At 36.7% G+C, this 20,035-nt stretch overlaps 2 protein-coding genes across 2 annotated transcripts; one reads left to right on the top strand and one right to left on the bottom strand.

Moving 5' to 3' along the window:
- The first annotated feature begins 723 nt into the window (after positions 1–723).
- Positions 724–9,847, top strand: LOC109084526 (solute carrier family 49 member A3-like). Its single transcript, XM_042770533.1, has 10 exons — positions 724–993; positions 5,396–5,574; positions 6,187–6,362; positions 6,452–6,528; positions 6,620–6,757; positions 6,931–7,047; positions 7,330–7,482; positions 7,557–7,575; positions 8,182–8,301; positions 8,653–9,847. The coding sequence occupies exons 1-10, from the start codon at positions 850–852 to the stop codon at positions 8,817–8,819; spliced, it is 1,290 nt and encodes a 429-aa protein (XP_042626467.1). The 5' UTR covers positions 724–849; the 3' UTR covers positions 8,820–9,847.
- Positions 9,848–10,082: 235 nt separating this feature from the next.
- Positions 10,083–19,638, bottom strand: LOC109084652 (nuclear cap-binding protein subunit 1-like). Its single transcript, XM_042769917.1, has 23 exons — positions 19,443–19,638; positions 18,554–18,645; positions 18,374–18,474; positions 18,104–18,260; positions 17,907–18,014; positions 17,711–17,832; positions 17,160–17,229; positions 16,132–16,352; positions 15,498–15,598; positions 15,271–15,335; positions 15,027–15,137; positions 14,823–14,887; positions 14,479–14,541; positions 14,297–14,371; positions 14,078–14,181; positions 13,702–13,824; positions 13,056–13,158; positions 12,771–12,864; positions 12,576–12,679; positions 12,378–12,495; positions 11,114–11,257; positions 10,733–10,846; positions 10,083–10,636 (listed from the first exon to the last, which is right to left on the bottom strand). The coding sequence occupies exons 1-23, from the start codon at positions 19,474–19,476 to the stop codon at positions 10,523–10,525; spliced, it is 2,403 nt and encodes an 800-aa protein (XP_042625851.1). The 5' UTR covers positions 19,477–19,638; the 3' UTR covers positions 10,083–10,522.
- Positions 19,639–20,035: the final 397 nt, after the last annotated feature.

Genomic DNA, 20,035 nt, shown 5'->3' with positions numbered 1-20,035 from the left:
AGTTAAAAGATTCTGGCCTTTTCACGGTTCCTTGTATTATCATACCGCAGTGTCATAATTTTGACATGATCTGTCCGGTTTATATTCACTTAAGTTAAAGCTATTTTAATTATTCTCATTTAAATACCAACAACATTACTTTAACTGTGTATTTACAGTAATTTAAAGAACGACAAAAAAAGGTTAAAAAAAACCAAAAAAATCCTTTATCAATTACTACAAACCAACATTTGGTTGCAAACTAGCTGATCGTTTTAATGATAATGGATGGTGATGATGATGATGATGATGATGATGATGATGATGATGATGATGATGATGATGCACCCTGAAAATAAGTTCTGTTTAGGTCTGTACAGTCCTGGATCAAAAGACTGACCTTTGCATGAGATGACAATGATGTACAGTATTTGAACGTAATGTTTACCTTTTTTTTTTTTTTTTTTTTTTAGAAATCCTTAGAGTACTGTACCTGATGCTTGCTAAACTTTAGGCAGACAAAGTGTGGAGTTTCAGTAACCCGACCGGCGCTATGACAGAGAGTCACGGGTAGAAGGAGTGATGGAGTGATTGTGGATTGGATGAGTGTTGCAATGTTGACGGCGCTTAACAAACTTCACCAGCATATTATGTGAAACTAAAACCAAAATGGTCTTTCTAGACAAAGCATGCTCTTGAGTTTTTGTTGTTGGTTTTGTGTTTTTGTTTTTTTGGTGTATTGAGTTGTTTTGTGTAGATTATTAACAGAAGTGTTTTGGACCCAAATGGATACACTGCTCACGACGGTTTGAGTTTTAAGAGTTTATAAAACTCATTTAATGTGATCTGGTAGCGTTTGAGTTTGTCATCATGGATGATGCTGCTGGGAGCGCGGAGAGTGAAGATGGTCGGTCTCACCTGGACGCAAGAAACACGGCTGCTGAGTTCAGAGTTTACAAAACGAGATTGTTCATCTTATTTGTACTCTGCCTGCTAAACTGTTCTAACGCAATGGTAGGATGTTATAGGCTACACATTCATTTACATAGACTTATTTGTGCACAAATCATCGTTGCGCGTTATTTCAAAAACATTGGTTGTCTTCCTTATTTTTCATTAAAATGTTATGCATTTTTTGTTAAGTAAAAATATGCCAGGAATATAATATCCGAATAGAACCGAAGGCTGCCATCTGAATTACTCCGCCTCTACAACAACTTCTGTGTATAATGACGTCATGAATCCCTCTTCCCAACCCAACCCCCATAGGCTGATTTGTTTACTTTAAACTAGAGCTGTGCAATTAATCGAAATACAATTTAGATTTAGTTTTCGGCATCCAACGATTATGAAAATACAATAATCGAGATAAAACAGCGGTGCGCTTTTGCTCCTCCATAAAAGCCCAATTTCACGTGCAAATCAGTAAAATCATCTAATGTGACTTGCAACGTGGGACGTGCTTAATTTATCAAAGTTTATTAGATTTATTCAAGGTTTAAATGCGTGAAAGAGAACTTGCGCTGTTCCTCAGGAGGCTTTCTGCGCGTGCGCTCAGAGACAGAACAGAACAGGGACAAAGTCAACTTTTAGCTTAAGGTGCACGCCTAATGGTCAAATATATGCAAAAATGTGTCAAAACGCGGCGCTTGGTGATTATTCATATAAACCCTTGTCAGTTACGTAATAAGTGGACGTAAACAGTTGAGAATGAAAATATGTATAACAGTATAAATTGGATCTGTGCGGCTCTTAAAGTGACTGCAGGCTAATATTCTTGCTGCTGACTGTGTGCTTAATATTAATTAAACAACAAAAGACTCATCAAAATCACTCACTGCTCTTGACTGAAGGACTTTTGTAGCTTTAATAAGAAACAAAGGAAGTCTATTTCGTACAGGGAAGACTATGCTGTTTTATTTTTGCATTCAATTATTCAATTTCTGTATTAGGCTGTTAAATATTTTAGACTTACATAAAAACAGTTTGTTCCATTTTTCCATCTTTTTTCTGTTGTATTTGTCCTTTGCTTTTTTTATTACTTACTGTTTAATTATTTTTGTTTGTTTTTTACTAATATTTTTTACTCTAGTATTCTGCAGTGGTATTGAGAACTGTAAAATTTCTCTGAATGTCTCTAAAATGTAGATGTCATAGCAACCTTATTTACAGAAAATATATATTTTATATATATATCACCATCTTTAAATAAATCACCCATATAAAGTTTTGTTCATGTGGCTCATAACCATGTTAAATTATCGTGATTACAGTATTGACAAAAATAATCGTGATAATGTTTTTTGCCATAATCAAGCAGCCCTACTTTAAAGTGGTCTTATGATGCGATTTCAGTTTTTCCTTTATCTTTGGAGTGTTACAAGTTCTTGGTGCATAAAGAAGATCTGTAAAGTTGCAAAGACTAAAGTCTCAAATCCAAAGAGATATTCTTTATAAAAGGTAAGAGTCAACCACGCCCTCCTAAAACAGCTCATTCTAACACGCCCCTACATCTCTACGTCACTATGTGGGAAGATTTGCATAACGCCACCCAGATGTTCACGCAAAGAAAGAAGGTGTAACTTTTATTCTCGTTGTTGCCACCGCTGCCATGTTGAGGAGTCACTGTGTATTTCGTTATAAAAGCGAAGCTACTTTATTTGGCCTTCCAAAAGAGGACACGACTAGAAATCAGTGGTAAAGTTGTATTTCAACACTGTTCCAGAGCAGCTCGAACCAAATATTCAGATGTGTGCAGTGCATTTTATGGAGGAGGAGGACTGTTTCCTGAACCAGTAGCCTGCAATGCGTCTGTGGCACAATGGCTGTTTCTATAAAGTGGGGCAATTCCAACTTTGCAAGGACAGTCTGGTGCTTCTGACTCACAGCCTGTAAGTACGTTTTTATATACTTAAATAATTTGCCAATGATGATTCAAACGCGAGTTTTGAGCAGTAGAGTAGGCTTGTTTCTCAGATCACAAATGCAGACATGGTTTTATGTTTACGCAGCGCGATATGCAACGCGTAAAAAGACATTAGACATAAGTCATTATAATCAGTTATTATGTCCCCACTGGATGCAACAAATGCCTCGTTTTTAATGGGTTTTATTGGTTTTGTCTCATCTAGCGATGTCCAGATCACGAACGAATCTTTCTATTTAACCGGATTTTAACCGGTCGAACCAGTTCACCAAGTCGAACAGAATCGTTTGAAATGGTTTGCATCTCCAGTACGCACTAATCCACAAATTACTTAAGTTATTTGCTTTATAAATGTGCCTTACACTCCCTCTGACACTAAATATACTTAAGTTATTTGCTTTTTAGTTGTTCCTAACAGTACATTGACTGAACTGCTAAAAGAGAACCGATGATGGGATGTGCATGAGCAGATCAGCTGGACTGAGTCTCGTGCTGCTGGCCTGGGAGACGGCATAGTATGTTAAGGGGCGTGACATTTATGACACACGCTTGAGACATTCGGCCAATCACAATGCATTGGATACCTGGCCAATCAGAGCACACCTCGCTTTTTCAAAACGATAAGCTTTGTAAAAATCGATGCGTTTCAGAAAGGCAGGGCATAGAGGAGAAACTATAATCTACATCATATGGAAAATAATGTGTTTTTTTTTACCTTAAACCGAATAAACACACAATAATGTTCTTTTTAGCAGCATCATATGACCCCTTTAAACATCCAATTAAATAAAAATTTACATTTACGTTTTTGGTATTTTTGCTAGCTTTCACCACCAATTATGTTTTAAGAAATATACGCAATTTACAGTTCTCTACTTCCTGTAAAATGACTAAAAACTTTGATGACTCATCTTGCACTTCAAGCATATCCACATTTTTGTTCAATAAAATGTTTCCACTGAAAATATCCCTCTAACCAAATGCATCTGACTTGCAATAGCATGTAGCAAATCATGGTTCAAAGCCTTGATGTAAACTAAAGCATACTGGCATTTTAAAAAGGAAAATTGATAGGCCAGTGATAGGCTCATCTTCAGTCATACGGATGTATGCAAAAAGAAAAGAAAAAAGATATATGCGATTAATTGCAATTAATTTGATCAGTTAATTAGCATATAATTTTCTAAATTCAATTAAAACATCCCTAATGATTTATTATGCCTGTTGCCGCTCAATTCGTTCAATTTATCCATTGTTGAACCCATTTAGGAAATGTTCACATTTTCTATAGTGATCAGTCCACTTCAGTCTACAGGGTCTTCCTAATAGCCCAGCTGTAGTAGGACATGGATACGTCCCCCCGAGGCTATTATCTCTGAAGAGGGCGTGTGCCAGAAAGGGGCTTGTCAATCTTAATTACGCACCCATGACTCCCATGGGACATGTCATTTGCACGGACACCATTGTATATGTGTTACAAGGCCAAGACGTCCAAAGCTGTTCATCTGAAATATGAGAAATCTACATCGTGTCTTGGCACACTGTGTTAAAGCTTAGCAGATGGTGTAATTCAGGGCTTATTTAAAGATTACAATCTTGAGGAAATCTGATGACAGCCTAAACCAGTAGATGTGATTCTGGATTGCAGGCATATGTGTTAAGTACAAAAGTAATTTCTAAGTACAATCAGAACTAACAGTGCATTTTGGGAAAGCATCTTATGTTACACCAAGTGCACAAAGGACTTCCACACTGACTGTGAAAACAGCATCTATGCATTTGAATTAATCCGAAAAAGGGTCCCAGTAAGTTGTGCAGTGGTGCATAAAACAACTGTATTGTGTTTTGGGATCAGCTGACTGCCATCTGTCACACTGCTGCAAACATATTATATTCTTGATAGCAAACAAATAAATGCTATTGTGTACATCACTGCAAATGAACAATCAAAAACACTGCAAATGGCCACTGCACTATAATGCTCAGCAGGGCTATAAAGTACTCAAGTAAATGTTCTTCATCAAGTGTTTACTCTAGTACCACGAAACTAAATACTTGTATTTTTACTCAATTACATTCCGGAGGAAAATAAAATCATATATTTACTCCTTAAAATTTCATTTAGAATGTGACTTGACTTGTAAAATTGTACCCATAATTTATTTTCAAGTATAATTTCTCAGTACAATTTACACCACTGCCGCTCATGCACTTGCATGTCACTCTGTGTTTGTCATATTTAGCTCATGTGAGGGGCTCTTCTGACCTGTGCTTCCTGTTTTATGCAGCTCAGGCAGTTTAATGTTAAACTGAGACTTTGTGTCATATGAGTAAGCTGGTCCAGTTTCATGCACTTCATTTTTATAAATGTCATAGATACACAATATAAAGTATTTTCTTGTATGTTGTATTTTTGTGGACTAGATATATCAGAGTAATGTACACATTGAAGCTACACTTCCATTTTTATTGTAATTGATTTCTCCACAGGTATGGCTGACTTTTGCACCTGTGGCCGACCAGACAGCACAATATCTGCGAGTCTCTCTAAATCTGGTCAACTGGCTGTCACTAGTCTATGTAGTGGTTGCTATCTTCTTCAGTTTGATCACAACATGGGTGCTGGACTCACTGGGACTGCGCTTCTCGGTATACAGAGAGATATTACTGTTTATATAATATTGTTTACCAGCTGTTACCAAAAAAAAAAAAAAGGAATAATAACTATAGTTTCTGCCAAATACCATTGTTAAAGTTATTGATTAAGTTATTGTTAATTAGATTCACTTGCTGTAGACTGCCACCTGGGTACCTCACTTCACTTCAGTTGATTCTTCAGAAATGTAAACAATCAAACAACCAAACAAACATAAACCAAGTGGGAAAATAATAGGAAATAAAATTATACAGTATATAGCGTCAGGCTATATTATGTAATATAAATGTACCACATAAATGTATATTGAACCTAGCTGCAACGAGTGGGCACTTCATCTCTGATGCGCAAACCGATTTTCGTTGCGAACAATACATTTTGCAATTAATTAAAGTTTAATCAAAAGTTGACATACTTGTCTTTTGCAGTCAAGCTATTTGTAAAATAATGCAAAACATTATTTATATAAAACAAAGTTCAATAAGATATGATTTGTGTTATTTAGAAAGCATAAAATACAAGAGTTATCAGATTATTTTAGTTTTTAGTAAATTTGTTTATTTACTTAACACATGTATCATTTTTTATAGAATTATCTTTTTTTTTTTTTTTTTATTTTATTTGTTTATGCTAATCACATGTTGAGCTGCATCCCCGAACGGGCCATGTTCCCTATGGTCATGGGGGGCCAGACGTTGTGTGCCTTTGCCCAGCCTTTGGTCATCTTTGCCCCCACCAAGCTGGCAGCTCTCTGGTTCCCTGATCACCAGAGGGCCACGGCTAACATGATGGCTTCCATGGGTAACCTTTTTACTGCTCATATTGTATATGGTACTTTAATGCCTGTAGCCTACTGTAGAATGGTAATATTCTTCTCCTTTGTTTTCCAGCTAATGCTGTTGGGCTTCTCTTAGCGAATATCTTCTCTCCAATGATACTTAGTTACACCAATACTCTTTTCATGCTGGTAAGACTGCTTAAGACAGAACTTGGGCAAAAAAAGAATTTTATTTCTTGTATGATGCACATCCCTTATAGTCCCGTCGTCTGACTTGTAGCTCTTGATATATGCTATACCTGCCACCGTAGCCTGTTTCCTAGCAACAGTGGGGATCCGTGAACGCTTTCCCCCCACACCCCCTTCTGCCAGCATGGTGACCCCCAGCTCTGAATTTTTTCTACATGAGGTGAAACTGGTACTACACACAATTTCAAACAAACTGACATGACAACTCATTTACTTTATTGCATGAGCATTGTGCATTTTTTCAAGAATTAATTAAATATAGCCTCCGATTAAAGGTGACTTTTATGTCATTTTGTACTGCTGTCTGAGATTCCCTTTGTTCTGTCACTCTTTTATTTGCAGCTACTGACAAACAAAGCATACATGGTCCTGCTGGTGTGTTTTGGTTCAGGAATGGGGGTATTCACTTGCTTTTCCACCTTGCTGGAGCAGATACTTTGTGTTAAGGGCTACTCAAATGTAAGAACCCAAAAAGAATTATACCCACATTTACCTCAAAACCAACCTGTGCCATAATATGTTAAATAACTGGAAATAAAGTTGAATCACAACTAAATAGCTAACTTCAAATGCTGGATTTAGAAAGCCTTGTATTAAACATAGCATTAATACTGCACTAACCGGATGGATGGATGGTTTATTTAAACACTTTCAATCTCTTGCAAAGTCTGTACAGTAGTAGTAGTAGCGTTAGCTTTGTCAAGTCAGGATAACTGTGTCTCTACATGTTTAATGTGGCAGGACTTTGCAGGACTGTGCGGTGCAGTTGCTATTGTATTTGGTGTTCTGGGTGCTTTTCTCCTTGGCCTGTACGTGGACAAGACCAAGAAGTTTACAGAAGTCACTAAAATAAACATGTGTCTGACATCCCTGGGCTGCTCGGTTTTTGCAGTGGTGAGTAGAGTAAATGATTTCACTGTTGTTAATATGTGCTTGACCTGAGATTCTGTCATCCTGCTGTCCATCAGGTTTCCCAGTTGTGTGATTGTTGGTATTTTTTTTTGTGTGTAGAGTAAAGTTTTTTTTTTATTTTTTTTTTTTTACAAATTCTGTTTCAGAATTGCTTCTTAAAGGATAGTTCACCCAAAAATGAAAAAATTACTTAAAATGTACTTACTCTCAGACCATCCAAGATCAGGTTATTTCTTCATCAGAACAGATTTGGAGAAATTTATCATTACATCACTTGCTCCCCAATGGATCCTCTGCAGTGAATGGGTGCCGTCAGAATGAGAGTCCAAACGGCTGATAAAAACAATCACCATCACGATGGATTTGTTTCTTACAAACAAGCAGATTTTTACTTCAGAAGACATAATTGGACTGGAGTAGTGTGGATTATTTGTTCATTATTGTGATGTTTTTATCAGCTGTTTGGACTCATATTCTGACGGCACCCATTCACTGCAGAGGATCCATTAGTGATCAAGTGATGTATTGCTAAATTTCTCCAAATCTGGTCTGATGAAGAAACAAACTCATCTATATCTTGGATGGTCTGAGGGTGTGTAAATTTTGTCATTTTTCATTTTTGGGTAAGTAGTGCTTTAAGCTTACTAACTTTTTATAAACTGATGTGTTTAATGTGATGTTTAATCAGACAAATTCAGGCTGCCCTTTATCTACTCCTACTACAAGCGCTGGCCAAACCAATGGTAGAATCTCCATTATCTGTATGTGCAACTGGAACAGATGCCAATTTGAGCTGGACAGGCAAGTGATGCATTAGATGAAATGTTAAAATACTGTTTACTGAAAGATAGTATGCTGCGCAGTTATGCAGTACAAAGCATGGCCTTATTCAAGCGGTGATTAGTTTCTTCCCTTCACCATGTCACAACTCCCACCATGCTTTGCTAGTCTACTGTGGCTGGTTGGTGCACAATTTTCAATTCCTCTTCCTCCTCCTGGGTAGGGAAAATGTTTAAAATGGGAACAAGTCCAAATTAATCTAGCCTTCTGGCTTTTCATGGTCGCTTGATGCCTTGATGAGTTAATGAGAGAGTTGGGCTGAACTCCAGGCATTCATTTGTCTTGCTTTCTCCTAAATGTACAAACACATAGTGCCAGTGCTGGTGATGGCAGGCCTGTGTACTCTGGGCACCTGCTGCTTTGTTGGCTTTTTCCACACGGATTACCGGAGACTCAGTGCGGAAGCCACAGCCTCACCAAACAGGGTGACAGACCAGTCAACAGGAGGAGACACCTGGGCAAACAGCACTGATGCATAAAGGGACGGACTGATCTAACGCCAAGAGAAACCACTGATGACAGGGTTTACGCACACTTTAAAGTCTTTTACCTCATTAACACTGAAAATATGTCTTGAATGCTACTTTGTTCAGAAGTGGTACCACCTCAGTGCAATTAATGTTACATAAAGCCAAACTCATTGTGCACAAAAACATTTGTTTCTGTTAAAGGTAACCAAGACCAAAAGTTTTATGCAAATATTAATCTCAACTCATAAATGTTTTTATTGCAATACAGGCTACAGGTATTTTGTAACTGTGATACTTAATGCACTAATAATTATTTTATAATGTAGTTATTTTGAGGTACATATGTTGTTTAAATTTTTAAAGTTGGAAACTATGGCTAGTAGTTATTTTATGAAATTAAGAGATATATTTGAGTGCAATAAAATGTCCATAGGACTAATTTCTAACTAAAGGAGGAGTAGAAATGAAGGATTGCTGGAATAACCACCATGGAATTAAAAAAAAAAAAAAGGTAATTGTGACTTTACAGTGTGAGTTTACATCTCACTTTTTTTTTTTTTTTCAAGATATAAACTCAGAATTGATAATATAAACTCAATTACAAGAAAAAGAATTGCGAGGTATAAACTCAGAATTCCGTTTTTCTTTCTCGCAATTCTGTTTTGTTTCTACAACGCAATAAAAAATAAAAGGTAATTGCAACTTTTTCTCACACTACAGATTTCTTTTCTTGCAATTACGAGTTTACATCTCACAATTCACAATTTTCTTCTCAGAATTGCAAGTTTTTATGTTTTTAGTTTTTCAGAGAATTGGGAGAAAGTCACAATTACTTTAAGTGAAGTATTTTCAATTCTAATTAATATTTAATATAATATAGTTATTTATATTGCCATGTAATAGGAAGCATGACAGTGTACATTAAGATGGTCATTTATACAAATCCCACCTGTTCTGCACATATTTTTTTCAATTCCTGCTAACTTGACCAAAACATTTATTTGTTTGTATGTTAATAAAATTAATTATACAATCAAGAACATTGTTTTTAGAAAAAGTCATTTTTTTTATATTCATCATCTGGCTGTCTTGTATATTTTATCTTAATTGTTTGAAGAGTTCACAAAGGACTTGAATAACTGTCAGCTATACCCAGAAATGATCATATGTCAGTCCACATCCTGTTTTCTTGTAGATGCTTGCAAGAACAAAAGACATGAGCAGGGCAATTTTTTTGATTTTGTATTTTTGTAAAAAAAAAAAAAAAAAAAAAAAAAAAAAAGAGGAAGACGTTTTATCATTCAAAACACTGCATTACAGTGGCAAAATAGCTCAATCTGCTTTTAAGAGGCACACCATTGATAATGCAGAATTACTCGAAACCCAACTCGACAATAATTTTTCAATTGAAATGACATAAAACGCATAAAAATGAGTAGTTTCATACCATAGTTGCTTGAGTAAAACTAAGCTCTTCATCATGGTTTACTAAACACCAGGCATTTTAAAAGATCTACACTTACCACAGAGCCGATGACAATGAAAAATGATGAAAAAAAGAAAAGAAAAACACTACACAAACATATCAAGGGCCCCAAAAAGTGTCTGATATTTCCCAATATCACTACTTACAAAATAACCATCTCCAATGATCCTGATCAATGTCACTAAACAGGAGGGTTTGACAGTCAGAAGTGATGCATTGTGGGAATTCAGAGCTGAAGAGCACAGAACTGCTGGTAAACAGCCAGGATATGATGGTCGAGCTCAGCGGTGAACAGCAGGTTCTCCAGGGTGCCCATATACTGCTGGATGATCACATGATGCTGTGGACGACAATGAAAATTGAAGGTAATTAATAAGGGATGTTTAATGACCAACAAAACACAGTATAGACCGGCAAACAAGTGGATCGGGACTACCATGAGGAAGATCTGCTGTAGCCTCTCGATGCAGTTCTTGTACCAGGTGGTGTTGATGTCTACGCCACTCGTTTCACAGCGAACCAGGTGCTCTGTCAGTAACATAATGAAGCGCTGAAAGAGAAAGAGAGATAACAACAGTTCTTGTCATCTCTTAGCTCCAGGCGCTGTCTTCAAATATCATAATGAAACACAAAAGGCACACACAGAGAAAGACATGAAAAGAATGTAATGTTTATTCTCTCCTCACAAATAGGAACAAGGTGTAAAAGGAGTTGTGACATTAACAGGGACACATCTTTTGCAGCTTTTTTTTAATGTAGTCATGAAAAAAAGTTTTTTACATCAGGATAAAATGGATCTGCATTATCACGGACGCACCTGGAATATAACAAGGAAAAGGTTCTTCTGTTCGCTCTGGGCCGACTCGACTTTCTCCTGCAGCCTCTCGATCTGTTCCTCCAACTGACCCTCCTCATCCTCACTGTTCTTCTCCATGTCCTCTTCATCGCCGCTGTCCCGCTGCTACAGGAAAAGAAACCATGCGTCCTTATGTTCTCGTACTGCATCATCATCAACCATCAAAGTTCAATTCCAACAATCAAGAACGCAAGTACAGAGGACGAATAAAGGTACCCAGATTTGTTATTGATACTAAAGATGCATTGAATGCACACTTGAGAAAATCGGCCAATGAGAAATCCCAGAAGACGCTGTGGGTGGATCCCGTATGGAAGTCTCTAAGCTTTAAACCTGAAACGTCCTGCTGCAAGCTCGAAATACTTGACGGCTTGTGAAAGTAAACATTTGTTGTTTTATTTTGAATCATTTTAATAAAGTGATAAAGCCCGGAGAAAGCCAATATTTTTATTGGCAAATTAAAATAATCGTAATATTGACAAAACATAGATAACAGTACATACTCCTTTTCACAAATACACACAGTAAAATAAAAAGGTATAAAATATGAAAAATTCAATTGATAATAGTAATAATCATCATTATCATAGTCTAAAAAAGTAAATAAAAAGCTAAATTAAAAAAGATGACATAAGGATAAAAATAATCTAAAATAATGGGGGGAAAAAAGCTTTGCTCACACTAACAATGTGACCAATTTTTTTTTTCATTATATGAAAAGCAATAAACAAATATTCCAAGCATCGTAACTGTGTGGTCTGAAATACATTTACATATGTATAGGACATTTGTTTTTGTCTGAATGAAAGCAGTTTTTGGAAAGTAGTGTCTGGGTAGGATATATATAAACAAATACAGCAATCCCTCCTCAACAGCATATGTTGTCTCAGGCACCTCATGAATTCAACTCTGTGGCTACACATTGTGACGGACACAACCAGAAACCAAATTCCTAATTGTCCGTTTGGTCTATCCTCACTAGTTGCTGGATAAGAAAAGTCTGTTGGCTTGAGGCCGACACCTACATTATTACTACAGCAACCAATGTTGACATTCCAGATATTAACTGTCTGCACTGCACAAACAAATGATGCAATGTAAACCCTTACAAAAGTAACAGTGAACAACAGGCAATCCCAAAGATCAGAATAGCAAAAAAACATATCTGAATGCTGTGTGGTTTGAACAAAAGTGTCTCGGCAGTCAAAAATATTTGTTTCTCTACCTTTTTGTTCTGATGCTTCTCCAGCTTTTCTTTTGCCTCATCCAACTCTTTCTGGATCTTCTGCACGTGTTTGTTCATCTTCCGGATGGTCGAATGGAGAATCTCCCACACATAAAACCTGCATAGACCCAATGAACATAAATCAATTACAGCTGCAATGACCTCACCTGCAGAGGTAAGCGTGTTCTGCAGGTTTACCTGGTGAAATCATGAGCCATTTCGGGAGAAAATATCCAGTTGGCCACAGCTGCACAGTCCACAATCTGGGTCCGTATCAACTTGTCCACCAACACGGAGATCATCTAAAGAGGACATTGACAACATGAGTGCTCACAAATGCCATGGCTGGCATTCACTAAGACAATACAACATAAGACGTCTGAATGATCCCACCTGAGGATGGTTCCTCCAGAACTCATACAGAACCCTGAGGATGTGCAGTTTCCCCTCATCACTGTCTGTAAGGTTCTTCAGAACCTCATGGAACCTGATAGAGAAAAGAGAAAAGCATCCATTGCCATTTACCAGAAGAACGGCACCTGAGCATTTTACTAGCTTTGATACGTTCTCAATGATCTGTGCTTTTAGCAATTACAGGCAGCATTTGTGAGCAGAAGGAGAGGGAGCATGGAGCCAGCCGCTGGCAGGCCTGTGTGGGGTTTGGCAGGAGATACTCACTTGGCCAGGGCACTGAAGGAATGACTGAAAGACTTCGCAGCCAAATGGAGCAGCGTCTGCAGGAACACTTCAATCTTTAGAGGGTTGAAGCCATCGCCCTCATCTGGATAGAAACGAGAAGTGCGGTTACATACAGAAAACCAGAACATTTACATTCATGTAGGAGATGCTTTTATCCAAAGTGATATACAAATGAGGATCATCAAGCAATTTGTAATAAGAGCCAAATATACTCATAATAAACAGTGTCGAGTTCAAAGTATAATGACAAAATCCTCTGCTTTTATGAGTAAAAGTAAACTGTAAATGTGCAACTGTTGCCTTAAAGAGCTACTTCTACCTGATCAGTTATTACTTCAGACTTCAGTGTCACATGATCTTCCAGAAATCATTCTAATATATGTTGTTTTGCTGCTCAAGAAACAGCGACTTTAATTTGTTTAAACTGCGATACATTTTTTCAGAATAACTGAATGAAATGTATATAAATGCATTATGAATTATGTAAATATATAATAAATATTTTGTTAATTTATTGAGTATCTTTAACAATTGTATATTTAAAATCAATTGATAGCCCTAGGCATAGACTTGAGATGTTAGACTATGTTTAGCAAGCGACTTTAAAATATCATGCGAGACCCACCATCATCATCATCCTGGTTTGGATTAGGGACATCTTTTAGAACAATAAGGATCTCCTCATTAGACGCCCGGTTTTTAATAGCGTTACTCACTGTAGTTGCCATAGCTAATCCTGGTAATGGACCTGAAACAAATTAAAATAAAAAAGCAAGCCACATTAAACAGCAGTATCACCAAACCATACTGAAATATAATAGAACACAGCTGTAAAATAATAAATAATAAATAATAAAACATAGTGGAACTGGTCAGTTGTCACTGTGATAATGTAAAATTAATGACTTCAAAAGTTTTAGTTTCATCAAAAACATGTATACATGCATAAATATACAAATGTACACAATGAATCACAGATGTGTTCTTGAGCCTGAACATACACTCAGTCTCCTCTTCATACTTATAGCTGCACACAGGGTTAGCCGGGATCAGGGCAGAGAAACTCGGAGGAACAATGTCCACTATCCGCTGATGGTATGACAACCTGCAGGTTCATAATCAAGGCTTAGTGTAAATAAACAGAACAACATGCATGAACTGGCTCTATTCAGCAATTATATAAAGCGATGCATCTGAATAAAAAGCTGTGTGAAATTTACCTCATACACTTTTCCAAAACCTCTTTAACGAACTTGGGTTTGGGCTTTTCAATGTCTTGAGTCAGGCAGTCAGCCCTGAAGAGATCAGAACTCAATACTTAAATATAATAAATACAACTTTTTATACACAAATAGACAATGCATTGTACAAATGATTCCCAGAGGAAACAGCTCATCCTCACCAGTCATCCCAGCTCCATCTGAACTGGAAGTTACTCAAATGATGCGAGAACCAGTTGATGAGCCTAAAACACAAAATAATCCACCACATTACAGAAACATTAAAAGGACAAAAGCTTAGAAGATTCTCAAGCCTCTTTGAAGTCAAAGCTGCTAACATTTCTCTTTACTGTAATAAGAAAAGTTTTAATGAGGATTACATTCAAAGTCTGCCATCATAATTTCAGCCTTGGAAAATTCAGCTGGGTAACTTTACATTCTCAGGATGAGATGTATTATTGAAACCAATATTGTCAACAAAAGAGACTGGTTTTACCAACTATTCAACTTCAAATTGAAAACTCACCGGTCTATACAGATTGTGTTCATTGTGTCCAGCCTCATATACATCATTTCTGTGGCTTGAGCGAGCTGAATATCGGCAGGTTAAAGAAAACTACAAGAGTAGGAAACAGTTATGTTTAAATTTGAGACTGCTGTAGCACAATGTGTAGGAGGAATCTATTAAAAAAAACAAATTCGCATGGCTTTCAGCCAGTATGAAGGATACAACTTGTGGTAATGAGCCTGGTTGCAGTTTGCAGAGCTCAATGAGTAACGCAGTGTACATGACATCAATGTGAGGAGGACTGGGCAGCTGGAATAACTCGCCAAATATCACCTACAGAGAGACGGATATAGCATTACACTGAAATAACATATCTAAGTGCCCATTTACTGCACTAACAGTAGCTAAAATATTATTATAAATATAAATTATCAAATAAAAATGCCAGCATCACACTCTTATTTACCTCCACAATATGGTAGTTAAGGGGAATCTTGTTTTTTCCAGGGTAGCTGAGCAATTGGGCAGCACTGAAAGAACAAAAGAAAGAGGAAAAACAATAATAAAGTATGTAGGCTAAGTTTAAAAAAAAAAAAAAAAAAAAAAAAAAAAAAAAAAAAAAAAAAAAAAAACTAAAACAAAATGTAATGCTATTAGAATTTTAATGGTATTGGCATGTTATTAGTATAGATCAGGTGTTACTCTCCCTCCAGTGAGACTTGATGATGCAGTGCAGGTTCTCCTCAATCACAAATTGCTGGAATGAATGGCTTCTTGCAACAGACAGAAACACACTTACATATACAAACAGCATCCACAAGAACATGAAACAAAACAAATTTAAAATAAAATACAACTGATTATGCATTACTTTTTTTTAAGAAATAATACTTTTATACAGAAAGGATGGATTAAATATGATCAAAAGGGACAGGAAAGGCATTATGTTACAGAAATTTTTATTTTAATTAAGTGATTTTGAACTTTCTATTCATCAAAGAACATGTAGAATGTAGAAATATTTTTGTGTAAACAAGCAGCACAACTATTTTCAACACTGATGAAATATATATATATATATATATATATATAATATATATATATATATATATATATATATATATATATACACACGATTAAACTAATAATAAACAACAATCCCTACCTATTACTTTCTCCTTTCTCCAAAAGTAAACACACTATATAATGGCAATTAAAAGAATGCAGTTTCATGTTTTTAGGGATGATGCATTTTTCTTCTGATGTCCCATTACAGATCCAGATAAAAAAAAAAAAAAAAAAAAAAAAAGACTAGATAAAACATTACTGCACCTCTGGGGCATCAGTGTAGTCGAACATTCTGAAGACGACATGGGGCATAGGGTAGACAGCATCATCAGAGTGGGCTGGAGGTGTGAAAGGGGGCAGGTTGTGCTGCAGGGCTTCACACAGCACACTGTCAAACGCAATATAAGGCCGCAGGATGTGACGCTCCTGCCAGCGGTCCTTCTTCAGCTTCTGCACCTGAGCCCAGAGACAGTCCAGATACTACAGAGAGACACAGAGGAAATTAATTACAGTGAAAGAATAGAGCAGCTCTCAACTGGTGGGTGGTAGGTCTGTTCTGATAGGGTCACTGACTGAGAAGAGAAGAAAAAAAACAATGCTAAACTGAAAAACTTAATATATAATAGAGTATAGTTAGGAGAGCAACATAATTAGGTTTATTAAAGGGACAGTTCTCCCAAAAATTTAAATTCTGTTATTTATACTGATGTCATGGTGTTCTAAACTCACAAGAGTTTAATTAATCTTCAAAACACAAATTTACAAAAAAAAAAAATTAAATTAATATATATTAATTTAACCTGAGAGTTTCTGTCCCTTCATAGATAAAGGCATTGTAAAATGAATCCATGGGAAGTAAGCAGTTTAATCCAAGTCTTAAGAAGTACAATCACTTTATAGGATGCACAGATTTAATTTAGGTTTTTATTTACACAAACACACATACATAAAATGAATCAAATGTGATAAACAAGGAGGAGAAAGCACATTTTCATTTGTTTGGTAATGTAGGTAGTGCATCTAATCAAACTCTACGGTAGTTGTGCAAATTCATCAGTCACTTTGTAGAAGCTAGTCAAATCAGATGGAAGCCAAAATGGACTGGATGCAGGAATCACCCATCCTCAAAATACATCCCAAACTGCATGGGTTTCTATTACTATTGTGTTGCCACTTGCTGTCCGATGTTTTAAAGCAAAACCAGCTGAAAACGACTGTGATTGATATTTTGTTACTGCTTAAAGGTAAAGTTACGGTCATGGATGAAGACTGTGGCCTGACTCTCACCTCTTCCTGTGGGTGGGGCTTTTCTGCAGTCCACACCTGCAGCATAGGAACATGAGTCTTCTGACGCCGCCTGTAACAAAACCCAGATCATGATATTTCACAGCAGACTCCTCTGTATTCTGTCATCTACATGCATAACCACATCTTAGTTGCCAAACGTCCCAATAATCAACAAGATAAAATAAATTAGCACACACTATCCACTAACGGAAGATAGAGATTGAGGTTTATATTGTTTTAAATATGGATATTTTCAAATGCATCAATTCACTTCAAGAAGCCTTCATTAACCGCCATAACCCCCCATTGATTTCAGTTTTGTGAAACTATACATAAAACTATCTGCTTGAAACAGCAGACGAGCTGAATGAGACGCAGATTCACTCTCTGCCAGCAGGTGGTGCTTAAAGCGTTTCCTTGGTTTCCGCTGTAAACTTTTGGCAAAATAAAAAGACTTTTCTAAAGATTTTCTAAAGATTTTCAACCGGCTCGTGGTTAATTGTTACATCCCTACAAATAAGAGTGATTATACAGCTAAAGGAGAAACATACTTTAAATATCCCTCAATTTGGTTGAACAAGCGATCCATTTCCACATCCTTCTTCTCATACAGTTCCTTGCCAACCCAAGGCAGACTGGACAGCACAGCATACACATACCAGTCAGACCGCACCTGTACAGACACATCTGTCAGCCTCACGATTATCTATGAACATGATCTGCTAGGCATGCTGAGTTCATGTTCACCTGTGGTATGTCTTCTTCCTGTGTGACACTGACAAAGTTCTCAAACATAGCAACCATGGATGGAGCCGCGATGACATGACAGTTCACCAGGTCACTGAGAAAGCGCACCTGCAGTGCACATTGTGAATTAAAAACCATCAATAGTTATAATAAAGTTCATGCATATATATGTATTTATAAAGTTAAACAGCACATACCAAATAAAGGGCCTCAGAGTAAAGGTTTGATTTTAGTGTCTCCTTAAGTTGTCGGATCATGGCCTCCACAAACTCTCCTCCAAAGTTGTAGTTGCGAGCGTTGAGAAGTCCCACTAGTGTTGTGTACACCGTCAACTTCTCCGGCAAAAGCCTTGCACTGTGCAAAACAAACAGAATGTGCTATATACAACATCCGTTGCATACTGAGATTCACTTTTGAAGCAAAAGGAAGCATAGCACATTTGCATATTTAAAGTGCAGGTCGCTTACACAGCACATAAGATGCGCAGGATTTTGCCTTTATAATTAGGAAGATCTGCCTCCAGGACACCAGCAAGACCCTCCAAATTGCTCTCTAAGGAGGACGTACTCTGGAAGAATATACATTAATCAGTTAATATGTCTACAAGAAAATTAACTGCATGATCAGTAAGCTGTGCAAGACCATACCTTCTCTCCCACTCGACATATCAGCGACTCTAGGCGGTCTTCAATCTCAATGGGTTCAGACGTCCTCCTCCTTTTGTGAGGCTGGGAGCCGGCTGGAATGAAAAACTCAAGAATATGAGTCTTAAATGTGAACGTTTCGTTAACTTTGAAATAGGCCATGTATATTACCCTCTACCAAGGCTGTATGTAGATTTCCAAACTGACACAAAGTAGAACATTTCTTTTAATCAAAGTGGACAGTCAGTGTTATCAGCCAATGCTGACAGTACAAAAACAGACAAATAACTAAATTAACTAAAATCAAGCATAAATTTGTCCTTTCTAACATGTATGACAATACAATTAGCTGTATTCTGTAGTGCAGTTTTGGGAATGCCTTATTGCAGTGAGGTTGTAGAATAACTATGTTATGCAAAATAAAAGTAATATGATAGTTTTAAAAAGTGCAATGGAATACTATTAAATAATGCAAAGTATAAGCAGTTAAAAAGGGATTGCTTTTGTCAAAAATAAATAAATAAATAAAATTCTAAAGGGAACGTTAATAAAATGTATAACTGTTAAACCAATCGTCCTAATAGCATCATGTCTTAAAGAGACTTTCATTCTGTCCTAAATTATTATAATCAAATTCAAAATGCTTTGTTTATCTGAAAGAGTTCTATCTGCTCAAAATGTAACATTTAATTGGTCATTTGGGGCTTTTTTCTAATGCAAATGCACTTAATGCAAATAAACAGACTATTTACATGTCAAATACTGCACCCTTCGACTGCCACAATGTCAAAAAGTCATTCATTTGCAATCATAAGAGTAAGCAAACCCACAATATGAAAATGACATGAACACATCTCTGTCAACGTGCATGCTAACATGCTAACCCACTCACCATCACCCTCATCGCTGTGCCTTCGCCTCGACATTTCTCAAATTAAATATTCGGACCGTTGAAATAGTATGGAAAAAAACACAAAGCATACACTTTTTGGAACTGTTTTACAGCCACTGAATTGTATTCAGTAAAGCTTGCAGCTTTGAATGGTAACAACCGTTAGCCACACTAGAAAAAATGAAAGCGGCTGATTTAAGGACAGCACATCCGGCTCCGACCGGAAACTGACAATGAAATTTATTTTTCTACCTATTAGATTGTGTTTTATTAACGTCTACACCTACCCCTTACAATAATGAAAAAATTGTAATTTTTGTTGTACAGTGTGACAAAAATTACAATGTATTGATGTGCGCATGCCCAGTAGCGCCACACGTATCCCTTCTAGCCTTAACCGGGTGAGAAGTCTGATTCATCACCGAAAATCGGTTCTTTCGAAATTCTCGTTTTCAAACACACAAACAAACAACAACAAACAAACAAACAAACAGAAAAAAAAACAATTCGGTGATTCTTTTACGCCTCTATGTAGGATAATGATTATGCTGTAAAACTCCCGTTTTCCTCAGGAACATTTTGATTATTTTAGT

The sequence above is a fragment of the Cyprinus carpio genome, chromosome A14 (assembly GCF_018340385.1).
Source record: "Cyprinus carpio isolate SPL01 chromosome A14, ASM1834038v1, whole genome shotgun sequence".
NCBI classification, from domain to species: domain Eukaryota; kingdom Metazoa; phylum Chordata; class Actinopteri; order Cypriniformes; family Cyprinidae; genus Cyprinus; species Cyprinus carpio.
Note: the sequence above shows the minus strand (reverse complement) of the source record. Positions and strands in the feature narration are given on the sequence as shown.